Source organism: Xenopus laevis, chromosome 1S (assembly GCF_017654675.1).
Source record: "Xenopus laevis strain J_2021 chromosome 1S, Xenopus_laevis_v10.1, whole genome shotgun sequence".
Classification (NCBI taxonomy): Eukaryota; Metazoa; Chordata; class Amphibia; order Anura; family Pipidae; genus Xenopus; species Xenopus laevis.
The window spans coordinates 24,820,485-24,843,681 of NC_054372.1; the positions used below are offsets into that span (position 1 = coordinate 24,820,485).

The following is a 23,197-nucleotide window of genomic DNA, read 5'->3' on the forward strand; positions in this document are numbered from 1 at the left end:
TTGGTTGCAATCTGCCCATTATCTCCCCCGCAATTCTCTAAGGCAGTGATCCCCAACCAGCAGCTCGTGAGCAACATTTTGCTCTCCAACCCCTTGGAGGTTGTTCTCAGTGGCTTCAAAGCAGATGCTTGTTTTTGAATTCCTGGTTTAGAGGCAAGTTTTGGTTGCATAAAAACCAGGTACACTGCCAAACAGAGCCTCAATAAAGGTTAACAATCAACATAGGGGCTACCAAAAGCGCCAATCACAGCACTTATTTGGCACCCCAAGAATATTTTTTATGATTGTGTTGCTCCCTAACTAACTAACTGAACTAACTGAAAAGGTTGGAGATCCCTGATCTAAGGGCAGAGACACACGCTGCAATTCGGGGAGATTATTCGCCGGCGACAAAACTCCTTTTCGTCTGGGAGACTAATCTCCCCGAATTGCAGCTTGTGTCTCTGCCCTAAATGACCTCCATTCCCTGCCAACTGACAGTGTGGCTACACACCCTCTAAGAACTCACTGCACCCTGAGCAAGGCTCCAATTGCCTGTGCATAAAGGCAGGGCAGATTGCATGCAGATATTTGGCTCCCTCCACCAACTAGATCCTTATCACACCCTTTTCCATTGAAATGAATTGTGCCGTGTGATATCAAAACAGAAGTTGTTCCATCTGTATTTACCTTTGGGCACCCAGGCACCTTCTACTACTTTTTATGTTCCTCATTCCTCACTCAAATCTGGCTTTGCTTTGGCATCCAAAGATTTTGTGATAATGGAATTAAGAAATGCAATATATTTCTGTGTGTGATATAGGTATTAAACTCCTAAACAGCCCCTGTGAAAGGTGAATCCAGGTACAACTGCCTTCCTTTCTGTAGTTTCTTTACAACACACAAGTCTTTCTCATTGCTATAAATTTAGAGATTGACTGTTGCAGTTGGATATCTCCTTTTTTCAACACGAGTTTAATGATTTGGGCTTGTGCCGAATATACTTTTTTTTGCCTGTTGTTTTAAATAGGAAATGTATATGGGTTTTGTTTCTTGCAATACTTATTTCTCATAATTCATAAAGTTATGTAGTTGTTCCCTGCATTGGTGGGCTGCGTGTGTGTGCATGGAAATTAAGGATGCACTGAACCCTGCTTTTCAAGGTGCAACTGAATCACCAAATTGGTGATCCACCAGGGTTATGGATTCAGGCAAAAATCGAATTGAATCCGAATACTTCTTCAGCACCAGAAAAGCAGGTGCACCAGTGCACGCATGCTAAAAAAAATTTAAAATTAGATAGGGTTTGGATTCTGTGTGGCCAGGCTCTTGGGTTCAGCTGAATCAGAATTTTGCTTAAAATAGTTTGGATTCCACCAAATCCTGAACCAAATTATTTATCAGCGCTTATAAATGCGTTGTACAGTCAAAGATTTAAGTTGGTGTTATTCTACACTGGATTTCGTTACATCTCATGCACTTTTCCTACGCCCCAGCACATATAGGCAAGTATGCACGAGGCCTTAATTAATTTATTGCTGGTGCTCCGGCTGCTGGATGGGTGGGGGAAAGATCTGGAATGGTGCAGCCGGTTATCAAGACACATACTAAATGTCATTTTCTCAGTAGCACTGTAAATGCTAATCTGTATTGTTAGGGAGATAACCATCAGACATTATAAAGCAATGCTGGAAGATGACATAGCGAGAGGCACAAAGTTAATCCTTAATCCTGAGGCAAAGGTTGCTTTGTACAAATGATTTGCTCAAGGTCATGCAGCGTTGCTGCCCACTTTAGCCAACTGGATAGATGAATTCCCTTCCTACGTTATTGAGCTTTGAGTTGTATTGCGATACCTTTCCAGGTATCCTAAGAACAGTTGCACCACTATCTCTGAATTAGGAGTGTGGGAGTAGCAATCAACACTGGATTCTACCAATGGCTCTCAAGTTGTAGGTCCAATAGCTAATGGCCGCTAACAGCACACATTCTTCTACAACAGGGGTCCCCAACCTTTTTTACTTGTGAGCCACATTTAAATGTAAAAAGACTTGGAGAGTAACACAAGCACAGGGATGTCAAATAAGAGCTGTGATTAACTATTCAGTAGCCTCTATATAGACTTCCAGACTACAGGAGCCTCTGTTTGGTTTTATGCAACCAAAATTTGCCTCGAAACCAGGAATTCAAAAATAATCCCCTGCTTTGAGGCCACTGGGAGCAACATCTAAGGGGTTGGTGAGCAACATGTGACTTGCGAGCTACTGGTTTGGGATCACTGTTCTACAAGTAGTGATACTCCAGTGCCCACTTGGTACTGCCTCTTGCCCTTTACATGAAACTGGGAAAGATTTTTGACCGAAAAATGTTTGATTGAACGTTTATTTGTTGTGCCATTAGCCTAAAGGGGGTTTAGAGCTATGAACTGACTAGACATTGGATTCCAAGGGGTTCCTTATAGTAGAGTATGGGACCTGTTATCCAAATGCTTGGGACCTGGGGTTTTCAGGATAAAGGGGTCTTTTCTGTAATATTTAAATCTACGGTACTAAATAAACATTGAAACCTTAAATAAACCCAGTAATATTGGTTTTCCTCTAATAAGTATTAATTATATCTGTTGGGATCAAGTACAAGGTACTGTTTTATTACAGAGAAAAAGGAAATAATTTAAAAAAAATGTAATTATTTCATTAAAGGGATACTGTCATGGGAAAAAATGAATCCGTTAATAGCCCTGCTCCAGCTGAATTCTGCACTGAAATCCATTTCTCAAAAGAGCAAACAGAAGTTTTTATATTCAATTTTGAAATCTGACATGGGGCTAGACATTTTGTCAATTTCCCAGCTGCCCCTGGTCATGTGACTTGTGCCTGCACTTTAGGAGAGAAATGCTTTCTGGCAGGCTGCTGTTTTTCCTTTTCAATGTAACTGAATGTGTCTCAGTGAGACATGGGTTTTTACTATTGAGTGTTGTTCTTAGATCTACCAGGCAGCTGTTATCTTGTGTTAGGGAGCTGCTATCTGGTTACCTTCCCATTGTTCTTTTGTTTGGCTGCTGGGGGGGGTGATATCACTCCAACTTGCAGTACAGCAGTAAAGAGTGATTGAAGTTTATCAGAGCACAAGTCACATGACTTGGGGCAGCTGGGAAATTGACAATATGTCTAGCCCCATGTCAGATTTTAAAATTGAATATAAAAAAAATCTGTTTGCTCTTTTGAGAAATGGGTTTCAGTGCAGAATTCTGCTGGAGCAGGGCTATTAACGGATTAATTTTTTCCCATGACAGTATCCCTACTATTAACTGATTCATTTTTTAAAAAAAATGTTTTTTCCCATGACAGTATCCCTTTAAAATTGAGTCTATGGAGATCATGGGCCAAAACACTAACTACACTATATTTAGTATAAGTAATTCTAGAGCAAAAGAACCAGATTTGTCCAGATTTCCAAATTAGGAAATCTGGGCAGGCCATTGAAGTGAATGACATGACAATCAGCCAATCAATGATCGACATGTCATCAGTCCTGCCCTCCACATCACCCACCCCACCCCCCACATGATCTGTTCCGCCCCAAGGTCATCCATCCCACCCCCCCACCCCCCGACATCAATGGTCCGTCCCCTACTTAGTTTTCCCCAAAGAAAAATGGTGGCTGTGTCCTTCATTTCGGAAGAGTACAACATTACATTGTACTATGTGTATTATGTGTGCTACATAATACTTGTTATATTGTGCTTGTATACTTGCGTAATACATATTTTCAGGGTTTTTATGTCTTCATTGATGTTACTAATAGCATTGGTTGACTTTCAAATATTGATTCCAACAGACCACTCAGATTTGGGGGACATTCCGCCCAGATCACCCCTAGAACCTGTTCGGGAAGATTATCCAGTTCGGTCAGCAGCAGAAATAAGGCATCGGACAGTGAAAGAGCTTCGACTGCTCTGGAAAAAGGCTATTCTTCAACAAATTCTGCTTCTCAGGATGGAAAAAGAAAACAAAAAACTGCAAGGTCAATTTTGTTTTGTATTTATGGTGTGTGTGTAAAATCCTCTTGAATTATTTAGGCCCAGTACTGTAGGTAGACTGTATTGTTCTAACCAGGTTAACTGGAATGCCCATGGATTCTCGTTTATGACTTCCGAATCTGATGATACTCGTGGGTGCTCCTTGCTATCCCAATATGGGGGCACTGTCCCAAGGTTTCAGCTTGTTACCATGCCTTGCACAGCAGAATTTCTATTTTTGTGCATTGGATTGACGGAAGCACCAATCCTAGAACAGGGCTATAGAAATCTATGGTTATTTCATCTTCTGCTGAAATGTCACTCTGTAGCACACACCTTGCTGCTTTTATTGTTCTGCTTTCTCCACAATAAGCCCGGCTCAATAAAGTCATAACTTCTTTCAAATTAAGCATCAGATAAAGAGGAATAAGTTCCTCTGACTGATTCTTCATTGGCTTGGAGATGTGCCAGCCTTCATACTGTATGTAGCACTTCTCCAAGCAAATGAAGATGTAATTGACTTAGGAACAAGACCGATGCTGGCCATGAATGCATGATCCAATATTCCACTATGAGATATGTAGTACTGTAAGGTGATACCCTGAATATGCTTAAAGTGATACTGACAAAAAAACTGTTCTTCAAAATATTAATGTACATTAAAAGTTACCTATAACATGAATCGAACGATCTTACATCTTACGATTTTTCGGCCGACATCTGTCAGAAAATTGATCGGCCAGGTTAAAGGAGAAGGAAAGGCTAAAATGAAGTAAGCTTTATCAGAAAGGTCTTTATATATACACCAGTAAACACTCAAAGTAATGTTGCTCTGAGTTCTCTGTCAAAAGAAACACAGCATTTCTTTCCTTCTATTGTGTACTCATGGGCTTCTGTATCAGACTTGCTGTTTTCAGCTTAAACCTCCAGGGCAGGGCTTGAGCATGCTCAGTTTGCTCCTCTCCCCCTCCCTCCTCCCATCCCTGCTGCAATCTGAGCTCAGAGCTGTTAGTGAGCAGGGAGAGACTCAGGCAGGAAGTGATGTCACACCAAGGTTATATGGTAGCTTTTATCCTAAACAAACAGAGACAGTGTCTATAGCTGTTTACTCAGGTGTGGTAAAGCATTCTGCAAAATAAACATAGCATTCTAGCTTGCACTATTGTGGCTAATCTGTTGGCAATAAACTGTCTTGGAGCTTTTCTTCTCCTTTAAAAAATCTTTATTGGTCCCAGTGCAATCTATCTATGTCTGCAGGGCCAAGCAGGCAGCTACCGTTCAGTTTTGCTGGCAATATCGCCAGAAATGGTCTTTTTAGTTGATGGACACATCGTACATTTAAAAGATCATTTCGAAATATTCTTGGTCTCATGATAATGATTGGATCTTTTAAAAATCTTTACATCTATGGCCAGCTTAAGACACTAGAATGTAAAGATGTTCAGGCTGCTGACATGTAGCTGACCCATATTTCTCTGCCATAAAGAACTGTGCTGAGGACACAAGTCTGGTAGATGTTTGTGTTAATAGCTTAATAACTGTTAATAGTTCATCATGTACTGATTAGAGAGATGTATGCATTCTGACCCTTTTGCTGTGCTACAACTGGAAGTGATTGATTACCATAATGTATTTTCTTAATTGATTTCTTACTAAATTTGCTTTCCTTTGGGGTTTGGGTTACCTAAGCGATCTCTTGGTAACCTTTGTCCATGCAAGGACACGAGAAAATTTCGAAGTGTAAACACCTTCTGCAACTCCCTGTGTACTGTGACCTGTTTGCAAAAGGATAGTTGCAGGCAATGTTTTAGAACGGGGCGTGTGAGCAGAAGTTGGCTGACGGCCAACCAGGAAGGTGGAAAACAATTAAGGGGCAGTATTTCGGGCTCATAAACAGGACACTGTGGAACATACCTATTAACTGAGATAAGTGATTTTCTAAACTGAATAGTTCATACAAACAGGTTTCCATATACAAATACACACACTGACCTCAATTTACAAGGAAAAAAGAATCCGTGATTTTATAAGAAAAACAAATCCGTGATCACTTTACAATTAAACTGGTGTGCTGTTTCTCTGTTGCATTAGTACAATTCATTTGTTTTTGTGTTCTGGTGATCATTTAAATAATACAATTGCTGTGCTTTAGGGCTAGGCCACACGGGAAGATTTCAGGGAGATTAGTCGCCTGGCGACTAATCGCCGCGTCTAATCTCCCTGAATGGCTTGCTGGTATCTTGCACCCGCTAGCGCTAAAGTCGCCTGCGCCTGTTCACACGCGTCGACACGTTTTTCAAAGTAGCTCGAAATTGCCATTTGAAAAACGTATCGCCGCATGTGAATAGGCGCAGGCGACTTTAGCGCTAGCGGGTGGGAGATACCAGCAAGCCATTCAGGGAGATTAGTCCCCTCAAAGACGCGGCGATTAGTTGCCAGGCGACCAATCTCCCCGAATCTTCCCGTGTGGCCCTAGCCTTAAAGGAGAAGCAAAGTCATTTTATACTTACAGGGTGCCAAAAGTTAGGCACCCCCAAGTGATTGTATTTACTTACCTGACACTCTGGGCTGGTGCAAAAACTGCACCAGCCTGGGGGTTCTTCCAGTGAGTGCCATGGAGCAATCCTCTTCGTGCTTCTCTCTTCAAATTTCCTGGGGCAGACCCATGCGTAGTAGAACAAAATAGCCATCTTTTTTTTTTAAAGTTCAGCTTAAGATATACTGCGTATGCACAGCCAGGAGCTGAAAGAAGAAGCAGAAAGACTTATCAGCTGCTGTGTGTCAACACTAAGGAATTAGGTCAGTCTTTCCTGGTAGCCAAGATCACTTACCACTGATGCCCTACTGCAACCTCTCTCTCTACTTGTTCACTTTCTGGAAATCCTCCAGTGACCCATTTGAAAGCCCCAGTTCTTAGGTTTGCAAGGTCAGAGGTCTGGCTATAGTGTCTAATGCAGTGATCCTCAACCAGTGAGCAACATGTTGCTCTCCAATCCCTTGGATGTTGCTCTCCAACCCCTTGGATGTTGTTCCTAGTGGCCTCAAAGCAGGTGCTTACTTTTGAATTCCAGGCTTGGAAGCAAGTTTTAATTGCATAAAAACTAAGTATAGTGCCAAATAGAGCCTCCTGTAAACTGCCAGTCCACATAGGGGCTAAGAAATAGCCAATAACAGCCCTTTTGGCACCCCAAGGGACTTTTTCATGCTTGTGTTGCTCCCCAACCCTTTTTACATTTGAATGTGGCTCGCAGGTAAAAAAGGTTGGGGATCACTGGTCTAATGTCTAGTGATGATAAAAACCTTCTGATAACATATTGTACTTTTTTATTTGTTCAGCCTCAGAAAATGACTTGCAGAATAAGAGGCTGAAACTTGATTATGAAGAAATCACTCCATGCTTGAAGGATGTGACTTTAGTATGGGAGAAGATGCTCGGTACTCCTGGAAGAGCCAAGATTAAGACTGACATAGAAAAAATACATGCAGCTGTTGGACAAGGTAATCCAGTGAGCCCCCCGACACACCAAAAAAATGACTCCATTCTTGTATAAATAGGTGACAAGCAATGCCAGTCTGGAGATACTGGGAATACCTAATGCACACACATACTGTACTAATTCTCTGTTCTCACATATACTGTACTAATTCTCGGTTCTCACATATACTATACTAATTCTCCAAAGAGCTCCAAATCTACTGCTTGATAGAGGCAAGTAAGCAGTGATGGATTTTCATTTGCGGCATATAGATAAAGACTGGCACACACATTACATTACAGAATAGCAACAAGTGTATTAATGCCCAAAGTTTCTGTCCCCCTTGGGATAAAGGCCCCAGTGGGGAGCAAATGTCAATTTGGACATGTTTTAATAACCTTTTTTTTGGTATCTTGTGAAGTCCAGTGTGTACTAGTCTTTTGTCTGTTTGTCTCTGTCTACTACTTTGCACCAGGGAAACACAAGCAAACATGCGCACACGCAGTTGTGAATGATAGCAGTGTATTTAAAAAAAAAAGTGAACAAAGTTCAAAATCTTAATATATCTTTTATTTCCTTACACGTAACTGCATTGGCAACGCTGCACATTCTATTCCAAATCAAAACATGAAGAAAAATGTAGCAAATTTGTGTTAATCCTTTACTGAAAGTGACGAAAATATTGGGCTGTTCCAAAAAACATCTGCATTCTTTTTTACAAACTCAACTTTTCACTGTATAAACTGAAAAACATTTCAAGATTTTGCTTTCCTGTGGATATTAAGTTGTATTACCACTGTTTCTGAGAACTGCTGCACATTTGTGCTGCATAGAGTCAACCAAATTCTGGCACCTGTGAACAGGTATTCCAGCCCAAGATGATTGGACTACACTCCACAATTCTTTAGCATATCTTGGTTTTGCCTCAGAAACCGCATTTCAACTCACAAGAATTTCCTCTTCGGCATAAGGCAACACAACCTCTTCAAGTATTCTTCTGTTGTATTGAAATTGATCCATGATCCCTGGTATGTGATAAATAGGTCCAACACCACAGTATGAGAAACATCCCCATATCATGATGCTTGTGCCACCAGCTTCACTCTGTACTGTGATTTGAATTCAGTGTTTGGGGTGGTCTGACAAACTGTCTGCAGCCCCTAGACCCAAATAACAATCTTGCTTTCATCAGTCCACAAAATGTTGCGCCATTTCTCTTTAGGCCAATCAATGTGTTCTTTGGCAAATGATAAGCTCTTTAGCACGTCTTTTTTTCAACAATGGGACTTTGCAAAGTGCTTCTTGCTGATAGCTAGGCTTCACAATTAGCGTCTTCTAATTATAACAGCACTTGTTCCAACCACACACAGAGAGCAAATATTATGGATGAATGCTGTTGTGAATGTAATATGTAGCTTCAAGTTTGGAAGTGCTTGTCAAATGTTGGAAGATAACCCTGCCTTGTACCAACTTTTTGCTACAGACTGATTTTAAATAAGCCAAACAAGTCAGAGAATTAGAATTTTCCAAAACCGGTAATCGTAAAGGCCTGGCAGAGCATTAAAAAGGAGGAAACCCAGAATCTGGTGATGTCCATGAGTTCAAGACTTCAGGCTGTCATTGCCAACAAAGGGTTTTCAACCAAATATTAGAAATTAACATTTTATTTTCAGTTTTTTAATTTGTCCAATTGCTTTTGACCCCCGGAAATGAAGTGGTTGTGTTAAAAAAAGGCTTTAGTTCCTCACATTTTTATGTAATCTTTTTGTTCAACCCACTGAATTAAAGCTAAAAGTCTGCAGTTCAATTGCATCTGAGTTGTTTCATTTCAAATTCATTGTGGTAATGTACAGAACCAAAATGAGAAAAAAGTTGTCTCTGTCCAAAGATTTATGGGCCTAACTGTATATATATCTGTGTGTGTGTTCTATGAAACAAAAGTTCATTCATCCAACTTGCATGTTGCACTGGGAAGGGACTGTGGAAGGGCGTTGCAATGATTATATAGGCAAACTGTCGGTAACCGTCACATTGCCTTCCCCAGGCTCCTCAGTTTGAAGATGTTCTGTATACAACACCATCAAATGTATGTTAAGAAATATTTGAGGTTAGCATTATCTCTCCACTATCTCGCAGGTCTTTATCTTGCTGCAACATGTTGTCGGTTCTAAAAACAAAACAGAAAAACCACTAGAGTGAAGGAGAGTTCAAAGAATGCCATGACTGTTACAACATGCTCTTTGACAAAAATGTTAGCTGCTTTTACACAAATGTTTTAAAAAAAAAATTTGCTTGAAAGATCATGTTCGCTTTTTATAACCCAAGATCTAATATACGTGGTTTACACGTTTTTTCTGAGCTGCAGTCCTTACCAACCTATGATAACATACTTCCATGTCTAAACACAGCTTCCATGACAGTACCCAATGGTCATTGGTGAATTAATGCTGCTTCTCAAGACTATAGATCCCCTCTGAGTAGAAAAAATACAACAGAAATGGTAAACTTGAATCAGTGTGAGAGTGGAAATGGTTAAGAGGCCATTCATATTAATTTCAATCCCTGCTGGGGTCCCAGGCACCCCAATGCCCAGGGTTAGGGTTAGGTTTGGCAGGGGAGGAAAGCTCACTGAAGACCGTTTGTCACACTATCCTTTTCAGATTATCCATGATAATCTACAGTCAAAGCATCACCTTGGAGTTCTGTGATCCTATAAAAACACAAGGCTGCACGTGATGTTTGCATGTGTACCCCCTTACTTTAAGTCCTTATTATTCAATACTCTCAGGTTTGTGTATATATGGACTTCAAATGAAATATGTTGGTCTTTGTAGTCTGTGATGTAATATTTGTGGGAGATGATATGGGTGCTTGTCTTGCTGAGAAATTTCCTACTAATATATTGGCTTCTGGTGAGTATAAATTCAAAACAGTGTGACTGCAAATGCATTTCAGATGTCTACTTTTGCACCAGCGATCACCCATAAAATTGTACACCTTCTTAACACTGTGTTTGCAAGCACCCATATAGACAACACTAAACCGGTGGAGTAAATATGGCAAAGCCCTACTCCAAATAGTATCTTTCCAAAATAGCAAGCTCTTCAATTTGAAATTTAAAATGCAATAATCGCATTATTGAAAATATATTGGTTTCTATTTTTAGGAGTTCCTCGGCAGCACCGTGGGGAGATCTGGAAGTTTTTATCCGAACAATACCAGCTGAGACATCCGCATATAAGCAAGAACCAGCTAAAAGACACCCCATACAAAGAGCTTCTAAAGCAACTGACCACCCAACAACATGCAATACTCATTGATCTCGGTATGTTTCCGTAGAATCTTAGTTAAACTGGTACTTGAACCAGGTGGATATGGTTATCTTGTTTATTGTTCTTTCCAGTCCAGCATTAAGAGTTTACTTTGATTATGACCAAGCCTTGAATATCACAGAGCCTATCCCCTCCCCACCAATAGGTCACAACCCCAAGCCATCCTATTTTCTAAATTACAAAGATGGGGACCACTTTTGGACTATTGGAACATGTGGATCAGTCCATGGACGCTGCCTGTTTCTGTTCTATCCATCTGCTTTTTTTTCCATATCTTGACTACTACTACTACACAAACAGAACTTCTGTGTCCTCTTATATCGCTGGGCAAAGAATGGTCTGTTGCTATAATGAAAGAAGTTGTAAGGGTAAAGTTATGCTTTTAAAATCTTTATCCATATCCCTGTGGTCCCAACTGCCCCTTTGGAATGGGAGTTATTCATTGTTTGCATTGGTATTAGAGCATCATTAGAACTTGAGGTGATGCATCTTAAGGAGATAACTGTGTTGATAAATTGTGGGCTCCCTTGCCTTATTCCCTGTCTTTGCTTTATTTGGGTTCCAACCTAAGGACGTTATTTAAGTGAGCAAATACCAGCAAATGTCCCATATCACTTGTAGCCAATAAAATCAATGTATAAGGGACAATGTTACTTGTTATAAGGTTAGGACCTGCCATTGCTTGGGTTGTATATTTCTTCTTTGCATTTCCTTATTCAATACATGCCCTCAAAATAATATCACTCATTTTATATAATTTTTATTTGTTTCCTATACATTTGTTTATTTGTAGTGTTCCAAGAAAAAATATGTGCAGCAAAGGTTGGTTTGTTTGTGATACAGGAAAGTTAAATTTAGGAAATACTAGCAAGTTCTAACCGGTGTTTCTTCAGGACATATGAAATCACTATCCTTCCCTAGAATTTCTTTGTATGGATTAGAATTCTATGAATGAACCAAGGGAAAAGAGAATCTTGTGTTCCTTCAGTTCCTTTCTCCTAAGCTTGTGCCAACCAACAATCACTTGAAAAACATTTAGAACAAGGAAATGAGTCACGGGCTCCAAATGCACAATCCAAATATGTTCTTAAAAGAAAAAGACGTGATACCTTGTAGACTGCAGAATAAAAAATCATAGACACAGACGGCATTTAGTGGCGTCTGCACCCAGGGCAAACAAATCTTTATACTGTATAAATAAAAGGCATTACAAAGTAGTAACAATACTCCTATTTTTTTTATTAGTTGCAGCTCTTTCCAACAGTTTTTACTTGTCATGGGTACTGGTAGTTAGACTTCAGTAACACATGAAAGTCCCCAGATTGTGCAACACCAATATAACTGTCACCATCTTGCTCTAACAGCAAGAGCATTATCTAGTGACATGTAACCTCACCCTAATGCCCCAATTCAATGGCTATTATTCCCATTGCTACTATAGGCACCATATCTTCCTACTATACCTGCTATCCCACAGCCAGTCTTTTCCCAGAGACTATTATCCCACTGTTATTATAGGCACCATCTCTCCCTACTATACCTGCTATCCCACAGTCACACTCCCTTCCCAGAGACTATTATCCACTGTCACTATAGGCACCATCTCTTCCTACTATACCTGCTATCCCACAGTCACACTCCCTTCCCAGAGACTATTATCCCACTGTTACTATAGGCACCATCTCTCCCTACTATACCTGCTATCCCACAGTCACACTCCCTTCCCAGAGACTATTATCCCACTGCTACTATAGGCACCATCTCTCCCTACTATACCTGCTATCCCACAGTCACACTCCCTTCCCAGAGACTATTATCCACTGTTACTATAGACACCATCTCTCCCTACTATACCTGCTATCCCACAGTCACACTCCCTTCCCAGAGACTATTATCCCACTGCTACTATAGGCACCATCTCTCCCTACTATACCTGCTATCCCACAGTCACACTCCCTTCCCAGAGACTATTATCCCACTGCTACTATAGGCACCATCTCTCCCTACTATACCTGCTATCCCACAGTCACAGTCCCTTCCCAGAGACTATTATCCCACTGTTACTATAGGCACCATCTCTCCCTACTATACCTGCTATCCCACAGTCACATTCCCTTCCCAGAGACTATTATCCCACTGTTACTATAGGCACCATCTCTCCCTACTATACCTGCTATCCCACAGTCACACTCCCTTCCCAGAGACTATTATCCCACTGTTACTATAGGCACCATCTCTCCCTACTATACCTGCTATCCCACAGTCACACTCCCTTCCCAGAGACTATTATCCCACTGTTACTATAGGCACCATCTCTCCCTACTATACCTGCTATCCCACAGTCACACTCCCTTCCCAGAGACTATTATCCACTGTTACTATAGGCACCATCTCTCCCTACTATACCTGCTATCCCACAGTCACATTCCCTTCCCAGAGACTATTATCCCACTGTTACTATAGACACCATCTCTCCCTACTATACCTGCTATCCCACAGTCACACTCCCTTCCCAGAGACTATTATACCACTGCTACTATAGGCAAAATCTCTCCCTACTATACCTGCTATCCCACAGCCAGTCTTTTCCCAGACGTTACTATAGGCACCATCTCTCCCTACTGTACCGGAGTCTTTTTAAAGTTGTCTTAACAAAGTTTAAGCAGAAGGAGCATGTACTGGGGTCTACATATCACGGAGGTAGGACTAGTGTGGGGCAGCTGCTTAATGTGAATGTGGTCATACAATGGTTGATCCTGACACAAACCAACACAGGTGTCTCTAAAGTCCATTATTGACAACCATGGATGTCCTGAATTACAGTACATGCTTAGTAACCCTTTTTGCTGCATTTCTTTGTGTTGTTTCTCGCCTTACTCTGTTTAGCTTGGTTTCCAAAGTGCAGCTTCTCTTGTTCAGGATGAAAAGGGTTCAGTTTCATGAAAACATTTCAGCTGCCCCTGACAATCCATCTTGGCACTCAAACCCAACTCTGCATTCCTCTGAAGTGGAAACATAAAGCAAGTACTCGTGATTCACTGTAACACTGGTACCTCCATATGTCTTATTTCTACGTGCAGTCCTGTCTTTGATTCCAAACCGTGTTCTATTTCTATTTAGAGGAATGCCTAGATCATTGGCAGCCTGTGAATGAACTCCTGCTGCTACTATATCTTGCTTCCAGCTATCTCTGCCCTTTCTTCTTTATAAAGAAAAGAACCATAGAATTTTCCATGTCCTACATGCAATTTATTTCTTTAATATATTCTTTGGGGGTTTTTTTTGTGCTGAAAGCAAATGTAATCCAATAGTATAGCACCTCAACGGCATGATTACCACAACATTCCAGAAAGTGAGGGGTGGGGTAATGTTTAACAAGAGGGTTGCTGCAAGTGATGCTTCATTTACTCTTACAAAACCCTTCCTTGTTTTATGCCTTACTTACAAGTACTAGGCACATCAGCCAGCCCATGTCTTCAGTGGGTGCTACTGCAGGAGGGGAAGAGTTTGCTGATCAATCATACATGTAGCTGTAATGCAATATTTAGAACAAGAACATAGTAACATTTCTACTTGATGGGTGGATTAGGTGGCCCAAGTGGTTCTGCTGTTCAGTTTTGTTGTCACAGGGGTTCCAAATCCTCACTGTGGATGTTAGAAGGAGATGACCATGGGAAACTAGGATTTTTCCTGTATCTCGGCTGGAAGAGTCTATGACTGAATCACATCCCATCCAGTGTTCACTACCACTGGAAAATTTTGGCATAACAATTCCACTTCATTGAAACAAGCAAGTTCAGGCATGTCTCATTTCAGCTAATCATTCATGCCATCTCGTAGACACAACCTGTTTGCTTTGTCCCCTTGCAATTGTGACATCATGGGCCCATTACTGAGATGCACCTCTCCTGCCTACCTGAGGAATATTATTTTTCTATAGAAGTTTTCTTGTATATAGATAATGATCAGATTATATATTTAATGTATGTAAGCTTGGTACAAGCTGGCACTGTTATTTTCATTTTATGAAAATACAAAGCTACTAGTGTATAATTATTTGGCCCTTGGGCCCAGGCCCAGATTTGTGGCAAGGCCTGGGCCTAGGGCGGCAGAATTTCAGGGTCAGCCAGCCGCCCAGCCACATCCAAATGTGAGCCCCGGAGACTGGCGTGCGGGAGATTTGAAAATCTCCTGCATGTCTCCAGTGCAGTTCTACACATGCATATGCGCAGGAAGTGGATGGGTGGGGGATGTAGAGGGGAAGGGGACAGGACAGGGAGGAGAAGGGGACTGGGAGTAGAAGATGGGGAGGGGAAGGAAATGGGGACGGGGAGTAGAAGAAGACGGTAAAGAGGAGAAGTAGAGCAGGGGCGAGTGGAGTTAAAACAGATTGTAATAGAATTATTCAAAGCTGCAGAAAGAATAACTCTAGTTACCATATAGTTACCATTAAATAAGCAGCACTGGTATTCCTTTTCTTAAATATGTATAGTATATATAGTATATAACGGTCAAATGAACATGCCAACAAATCTAGTATAAACTCTTACTGTAAAGCCTTAACATCAATTCCATTTATTATTTTTGCTTGTTGGCTCTGAACCTTTCAGGCCATTCCGTGCATTTTTATAGATTGGTGACCAAAATGTAAAATGCAACAGACAATATTTGCAGTAGACCCTGTTAGCCATTAGGTGTCACTGTGGTTACTTACCTTTCAGTGGAACATAAAGATAAACTGCATATATAGTGATCATCGGGACTGTAATTGGGATGTGCCTGGCTGCAATGACAAATGACATTATTTTAGAAATATACAGTATTATCTGAACTAGGAACCTTGCTGGAATCCCTGAGATTTTATTGAAGTTCTTCTTGATCAGTTATTGTACAACAGATAATTGGTGGATATACATGCCCAGATTTAAGGTGGTATTCCAAATGAGAACTAGGGTGGTTTGGGTCAACCACATGCATTAACAAAATTGCACAATATTCATTCAACCAACAAGCTAATTGGTTGGCCAGTGTATTGGCATTTAAACATCAGCATTGTCTTTTACTTTGCTTGCTTTTTTAGCTCCTGGACATATGAGATTCCTCAGAAAAGAAGCCATTTCCCAACACCCCTGTGCTCACAGTGTAAAGCAACCACTCCTTTAACTTGTTCCATTGGAAAGTGATGAATGGAAGACTTGAAGTCCCTCTGCTTCCCAGAGACCCAGTGTCCCACCCACTAGGGAAAACAAAGAGACTTCAAGTCCAAGAATTCATCAGTTCAGGTAGAGGTTGCATGACATAGTGAGCCTAAGGGAAACATGGAACTTGTCCAAGTAATTACAAATAGACTATCATTGTTCCCTTCTGTGGAATCAACTATGTGAAAAAAGTTAAAGTTAATGTTTATGCATCTTTTTTACATAAGACCAACTGAATAAGCTCAGCAGTAACTATAGCTTTTGTAGACATCTATAACGCCTCATCATTTTGGTAGCAGATTTTCGGGGATGGGGCAGGACACCCCATGCCCCTGGTCTTTTCAGTTGGGCCACACTATTTCAACTGCTAGAAACTTTGTGTTTTCCATATAGAGAATCATTCATGTTATTATTAAATCTGGCCACCTGTTCCTCTTGGTGCAGGAAAAGTGAATCTTGAATCAGTTAATGCCACTGAATAATCAAATAAGTGGATTACAAAGAAGGGAAATGTGGCCCTTTGTCTTCAGGTTGGTCACTTACTTCATTCACATACTGGTGGGGGTCAGTTTTAAACCAACATGACCACAATCATCTGGTCACTTTTTTTCAAAATGGCCTCCCAATTTGTTATGTCAGTCATAAAATATAACGAAATTACAATAAAAGTACAAGAAAGTACAAGAAGAAAGTACTGGTGATCACTTCTACAAGTGAAAGTCCAAACGACAACAAAAAACATTTTTAAACGACTATCTTGCCATTTTTCTCAAAAACACTTGTAGCTTATGCACAAAAAAAAAATATTTTTTTATTTGGTGGCAGTGTCCTATTAACTCTCCTAGCAGAAAGACAGGTTGGCTTGGCTGTTTACCTAGTAAGTACTGCTGAACATTTACTCAAGGAGAAAAAATAGATTCAAAAACATTTTTGTTACATTTGACCTACCTTGATAGCAAAGTTCAGGTAAACTTATTTGAATAGCTGACCATTATTGTTTTCACAGGGCGCACCTTTCCAACACACCCATACTTCTCGGCCCAGCTGGGAGCCGGACAGCTGTCGCTCTACAACATTCTAAAGGCCTATTCCTTGCTGGATCCTGAAGTCGGCTACTGCCAAGGCCTCAGTTTTGTTGCTGGAGTGCTTTTGCTTCACATGACTGAGGAAGATGCCTTTAAGATGCTAAAGTTTCTCATGTATGACATGGGTCTGAGGAAGCAGTATCGGCCAGACATGATAACACTTCAGGTATGGCGAGATCTCCAATGGAATCACAATTACCTGCTCAAACAGATACATATCTACATTTCTAGAGATGTTATTGTGAAACATTAGAGGTAGGCAGGGCCTCCATCAGGGGGGAGGGGAGTGTTGTCCCAGGCCTGGAGGATTTTAGATCTTAAAAGGGGCCTGGCCGTGCTGTACTTACTTGATTAGCCAGGCCCTCCGGCTTTCAGTGAGTTGCCAACTTCGGAAGATGCCTGGGCGGGAGCACAGGTGACTGCATCATAAGTCCTGTAACAGCATTCTCTTCCCTTATCAGTCACAGATATTTAAGTCATGGTTGAGCTGCTCAGGGATTGGATAGCTGAGATTTGAACTTTCCCCTCCAGCTCATCCAATCCCCATGCGGCTTTATTGGGACTTAAATATCTTTAACCAATAAGGGAGAATGTATCCACCTGTGCTCCCGCCCTCTCTTCAGAAGTTGGCAGCTCACTCAGCAGCTAACCTGCTAAACAAGTAAGTGCACATGGCAGAGCCCCCTAAAGTTAACCCCTTTGTGGTCTCTGTTATTGTATGGAGGGGACCCTGGCCACCATTTTTTAAGAACTTCTACGGGGGGGGGGGGGGCTGGCCACAATTTTTTTACATGAACATGTGAGGGGGGGCTGGCCACTGATAGTTTTTTAATGGGGGATTTGACCACCAATAGTACTTTTATGGGGGGCCCTGACCACCAATTGTTTTTTATTAACATGTGGGGGCTCTGGCCATCAGTATCTTTGTTTTTGCTGTGGTGTAGGCAGACCTTTGGGAGGGGCCCATCAAAATCTGTACTATGGGGCCCTTTTATTTCTGATGGCAGCCCTGGAGGTGGGAATCAATGAGTACAACAGTGATATTTCCACGTGTGTGAAGAGTTTGTTCCAAAATGATTTCTTTATCAAGTAAAGCAAGAATGACTCCATTTTCTTTAAAATCCTAGCTGACGAGGTCTCTTTGAAAGGTCTCTGGACCTGGACTCTCATTTTTGGTATTTCGGCAGTGCTGTGTGTATGGCATGAGACTAGTAAATACCTTCTGATTTCAGAAGGCTTCACTTTGCATGTCATTGCTTGTGAAGGGCTTTTTGGCTCACCCTAACCAGGTTCTATTTTCTATTTCAATGAAGAAATGTAAATTTAGTTGAAAGATTGAACTAAATTTTAACACCATCTCCGTTATTTACCCCAAAAATATGTTCATCCTTCCATAGAAAATTGGGGGGGAATTTTACCAGATCTCATCTGAAGAACATGTTGGTGCTTTTATATGTATGGCAAAGTGCGAAAATATTTTTATTGTTCTATAAGATATTTGTCAACATTTTTTTGGCAAAGTTGGGACCCTTTTTTTTAGCCTTAGCATGTTATTAGTTTTTAGTGAGCTCCATAGATGTTTGGTTTGGCCAATCTTGTTTCTCATCAATGGAAATCAATGCTGAAACACAATGGGGCATGTTTAATAACACTGGAGATAAATATTACCGGTGATGTTGCTCATAGCAACCAATCGGCAATTCAGTTTGAACAGTCACCTAGTTAGACGTTACAGATTAGAAAACAAACCAAAGATTGGTTGCTATGGGCAACATCATCAGTGATACCAACAGCTTGAATTTGGGCAAATATTAAACCCCCCACAAAACATACAATCAAATACAGAACCAAATCCATTTATTATTTCAAATGTAAGGACAGAGAAAAAGAGTTGCCTCCAGACAAGGCATCTTTACATTCACAAAAAGATGAAATCTGTGCAGTTCTCTGCTAGAGAAAGTGGTGTTACCGTTTTGCCTTAAAGGGGACCTGTCATCTAGACATAAAAGGCTGTATAATAAAAGTCCTTTTCCTATTAAACATGAAATCCAAATTCTTTTTTTTATTGAACTATGCATAGCTGTTGTAAACTCGTTTCAAAATATCCGCTGTCAATCAAATATTGCCTGCCACTCCTCTATGCCTGAGGCATAGGGGCGGAGCAGGCAATTACTTTCACTTTCCATTCAGCACTTCCTAGATTTCACTGCTCTCCCCACATTCCCCCTGCTCTTTTCACCATTTGATTGTGTAACCAGGGCATGGGGATGGACATCAGGTCCCCCATTCTGGTGCACAAACAAGATTCTGAGATGATACAAGGCTTGTCTTAATAACAGTGTCCACAAAATGGCTCCTGTCTGCTTGCTGTAATTATGAGTTCTCAGACTGAAGGAAGCAAGATTCAAATGATTTATACAGTGTAATTAAAGTTCATTTTGCTTGACTAATGTGATAAAATAGGATATTTTTGGGTGACGGGTCCCCTTTAATGCAGTCAATATTTCTGGCTCTGAATTTTATAAATAAAGCTGATGATTACTACAAAACAGTGTGTGTTCATGGTTTGCTGACATGATCAGGACAGTGTAGGCGAGACCGTGACATGCAGGATTCCCAGCAATAGCCCTGTGTCATGTTCCTAATGTCACTCCGGCTTTCTGGCAGTACAAAATTTCATTTCTACACATACACCAAAACATACGCCTTCTGTCAACATCTTCAGACACGTTTAGAAAAGAACAACAAATGCACATTCTTGTGCTTTCACCTTAAAGTGGTTGTTTTGTCCTACCTTGATGTCTAACCTTTAGTTCTTGTCTTGTACCTTTTCTATTTTATACTAGAATTGCAATGCTGCTCAATACATAAATAACAGAAGCATCATATCCACAGAACAGTCACAGAACAGTTCTCCTTTATTTAGGGTGGGGGGGAAAAAAACCTTGTTTTAACCATTTAAGTGCCAGCTAAGTTTCGAACTTCATTTTGTCCAGTGCCAGTCCTTTTCTAAACGTTTACTGCTTGCCTTCTTTAGAAGAATTTTTTGCATATTTTATTTGGGGGGGATATATATATATATATATATATATATATATATATATATATATATATATATATATATATATATATATATATATATATATATATATATATATATAAAGGTTGGAAGGATCAGCACACTCCATTTTGCGATGAAAAAAGTGTTTTTTTATTAAACACACATAACTCCAACGTTTCGGTTCCGCCTGGGAACCTTTATATGTATAATACACAAAAACCCATGAATATCTTGTAAATTATATCCTTATAAACGGTGAGTTCTGATGTCATCAGTTATAAACGGTGAGTTCTGATGTCATTTCTGTCACATGACTCACTGAAATTTCCATGCCTTCGGCCTCGACTCCTCTGTAACTTATAATATCCTTATATTCTACAAGAGGGGGTACTTTATTCACTATATATTTTACTGATTTTGTTTGACATTTCACTTCAGTAACAAAATATAGGACTCTATCTGGAATGCTTGAAACCTGAGGTTTTCCAGTTAAGGGTCTTCTATATTATTTGGATTAACATACCTTAAGTCAACTAAAAATATTTAAACATTAAACAACCCCAGTTGAGTTTTGTGTTGATAAAATGTCAGTCCGAGCTCTGAAAGACACAGCCATTGGGCAATCGCTGCACAATGCCCCCTGAATCAAAGGCACGCCCACTTGATGTCATCATTTCAACTCCATGGGCAGATTAAGGTTCCAATTGTAAATTTGAAGTCAATTTTGTTTTGGTGAAAACTCACAATTTTGAATTTAAAACCACCTACTCGAATTTTAATTTGAATGTGAGATTTGGCACGTTCATGTAGAAGTCAATAGCCATTTTAAGATGTTAACAGCCTTCCTGACCGTTGAGGGTTTTTTTCTGATTTAAATTCGGATTTTCGTGTCGTTCCAATTAGAACGGATGTTAGACGTTCTTGTTTTTTTTCAGAAATAACCTCCTATTCGAGTTGTGAGTACATTTGAATTTGAATTGAGTTAAAAAATAATTCACATAACTTCGAAATCCAACCTTTGATAAATAACCCCCCTTGTCACCCATCTCACCTTGGACATACTGTCCCTGTGCCTGGACTTTCCTTATCAATGTTTTGTCCTCAGGCTGGAGTTAATTTCAGGCTCCTTATTAGTGAAGAGCACCTCTAAATGGTCAGCAACAGAATGAGCCATTTCTAATAACACAAGGACATGCTCATTATATCACCTTGTGCTTGTATATAGCATTATAAGTCTGAAATATTCCAAAAAATAATAGCAAATCCTTTACATATATTGGCACAGCAAGATGCTAGAAAAAGGTGCTGTACAGTTTGTTCTATATTAATCATTAAGAACACTAAAACACATTTCAAAATATTTACCGTACACCTACAGTATAGCTTGCCACACAACTGACCGTTGCTGCCAGGATTATGCAATGAACATGCAATCCATCATCAGCGCCTGTAATTCATTAATAAAACAGAACCGTTGCCCCAGCTGAACTGGAAACAACAAAACCTCAGAATATTGTATATCTAGTATAAGTAACTCTAAAACAACTGGACTTGCTGAGTAATCATTGAAGATTATGTCCAGTTGATTTAGAATTACTTATACTAGATATACCATGACCTGGATGAATGAAAATCTTCATAGCCGTTCACAATATAATAGTAATTATGAGATGTAAGTAGTGATTAAGTTTGGGGACTTCACAGTGGACTGGGGCTCAGAATCTTGGTTATGTCGATATTTACCAACTGCCATTAGCTGTGGGGCGGCTTAATATTGCTACTGGAGCTTTAGCAGCCTCTTCCTATTGATAACACATTTTGTAGCCTCAGATGATTAGATATCCCAATTGGCAGGGTGAAAGGGTATGTAATTTAGGGAACCATTCTCTTTATCTGTGTTCAAGGGCTTCCGTTTTAAGAGGCACCCTAATATTAGTGCCATTTCCTCCACAGTGTGATAGTTTCCATTATGACAGCACCTCCAGATACAGCCTGCACCCCACAGTCTCCGCAAGTGGCATGAGAAACATATGTAAAAAGTGTGTCTGTCTGTCCGTTTCCACTATAATGTCAAACTGACACCTCCTGGCTGTGCAGAACCGCGTGATAGAGAAAGAAAATTTGTATGCTTGCGGTGGGACCTGTACACACAAAATATAAACCTTTCTGCTTTTTATGCTGGGACTAGTGAGTCAATTGTGTCCATCCTGTTTGGTTAAAAGGCTGATTATTTGATCGGGTGCAGTTACAGTAAATAAAACATTACTCTCCCTTGTTTTCATGTCCTGCCAGGTGTTCGCTGATTACAGCTGCTAATCGCTGCCAAATAATTATTTATGTGAGATTTCGAGGAAACTCCGCTTTCCCTAATATATATTGAGATATTTAATTATCAAAATGGATAACCAGAGTAAATAAGCAAAGCAAGTAAGGGCTTTAGCTCCGGGCAGATTCAGGGAGATTTAGTTGCCTAAATTGTAGCAGGCAGAAGGCAGTTCGGGTAGATTGTCACCCCGAAGAAGAGGCGATTAGTCGCCAGGCGAATAAATCTCCCCGAAACTGCTCGTGTGCTAAAGCCCTAAGGCTCTAATACTTGCAATGGCCACTTTACCTTCATTTTTCTATTTTCTCTATAGATCTTAAGGCTGAATGTTAATTTCTCTTCCTTTTGCTTTGTTGTCCAAAAGCTTCTATGAAGGTATTACTGGCTCACCTTGCAGTTTCATCCTTTTATAAGCAGCACTGTCTTGCTACAGGCTGATCGCAAGCTCCTAATTACCTCCCCCAAACATTTTCCCTTTATAGTTAGTCCAACGGAATCATAAACTAGTGATAATGAGTGAAGACTCGATACCCGCAGGTCTCACAGGTTTGATCACAGATTTTCCAATGCTGTGGTGCCTTGGGCAATTAAAGAAGCCTAAAACATATGTAACATTTCTAGACTACTCAGAGTTGGGTTGGGGTGTCCGGGCTAACTGTATTGTAACTGACCCTCCTCCCCATGTCCAACCTCTCACCCCTAACCATCATAAAGGGAAATGGTGG

General features: G+C 40.4%; 1 protein-coding gene across 8 annotated transcripts in view; it reads left to right on the plus strand.

Moving 5' to 3' along the window:
* tbc1d1.S (TBC1 domain family member 1 S homeolog) overlaps positions 1–23,197 on the plus strand; it is a 112,878-nt gene that overhangs the window by 79,033 nt on the left and 10,648 nt on the right. For all 8 annotated transcript variants that reach the window (XM_041579418.1, XM_041579420.1, XM_041579419.1 and 5 more), the window contains 4 exons: positions 3,817–4,002; positions 7,334–7,495; positions 10,640–10,798; positions 17,010–17,254. In XM_041579418.1, the coding sequence (XP_041435352.1) occupies positions 3,817–4,002; positions 7,334–7,495; positions 10,640–10,798; positions 17,010–17,254 (752 nt within the window). The remainder of the gene's footprint in view (positions 1–3,816; positions 4,003–7,333; positions 7,496–10,639; positions 10,799–17,009; positions 17,255–23,197) is intronic.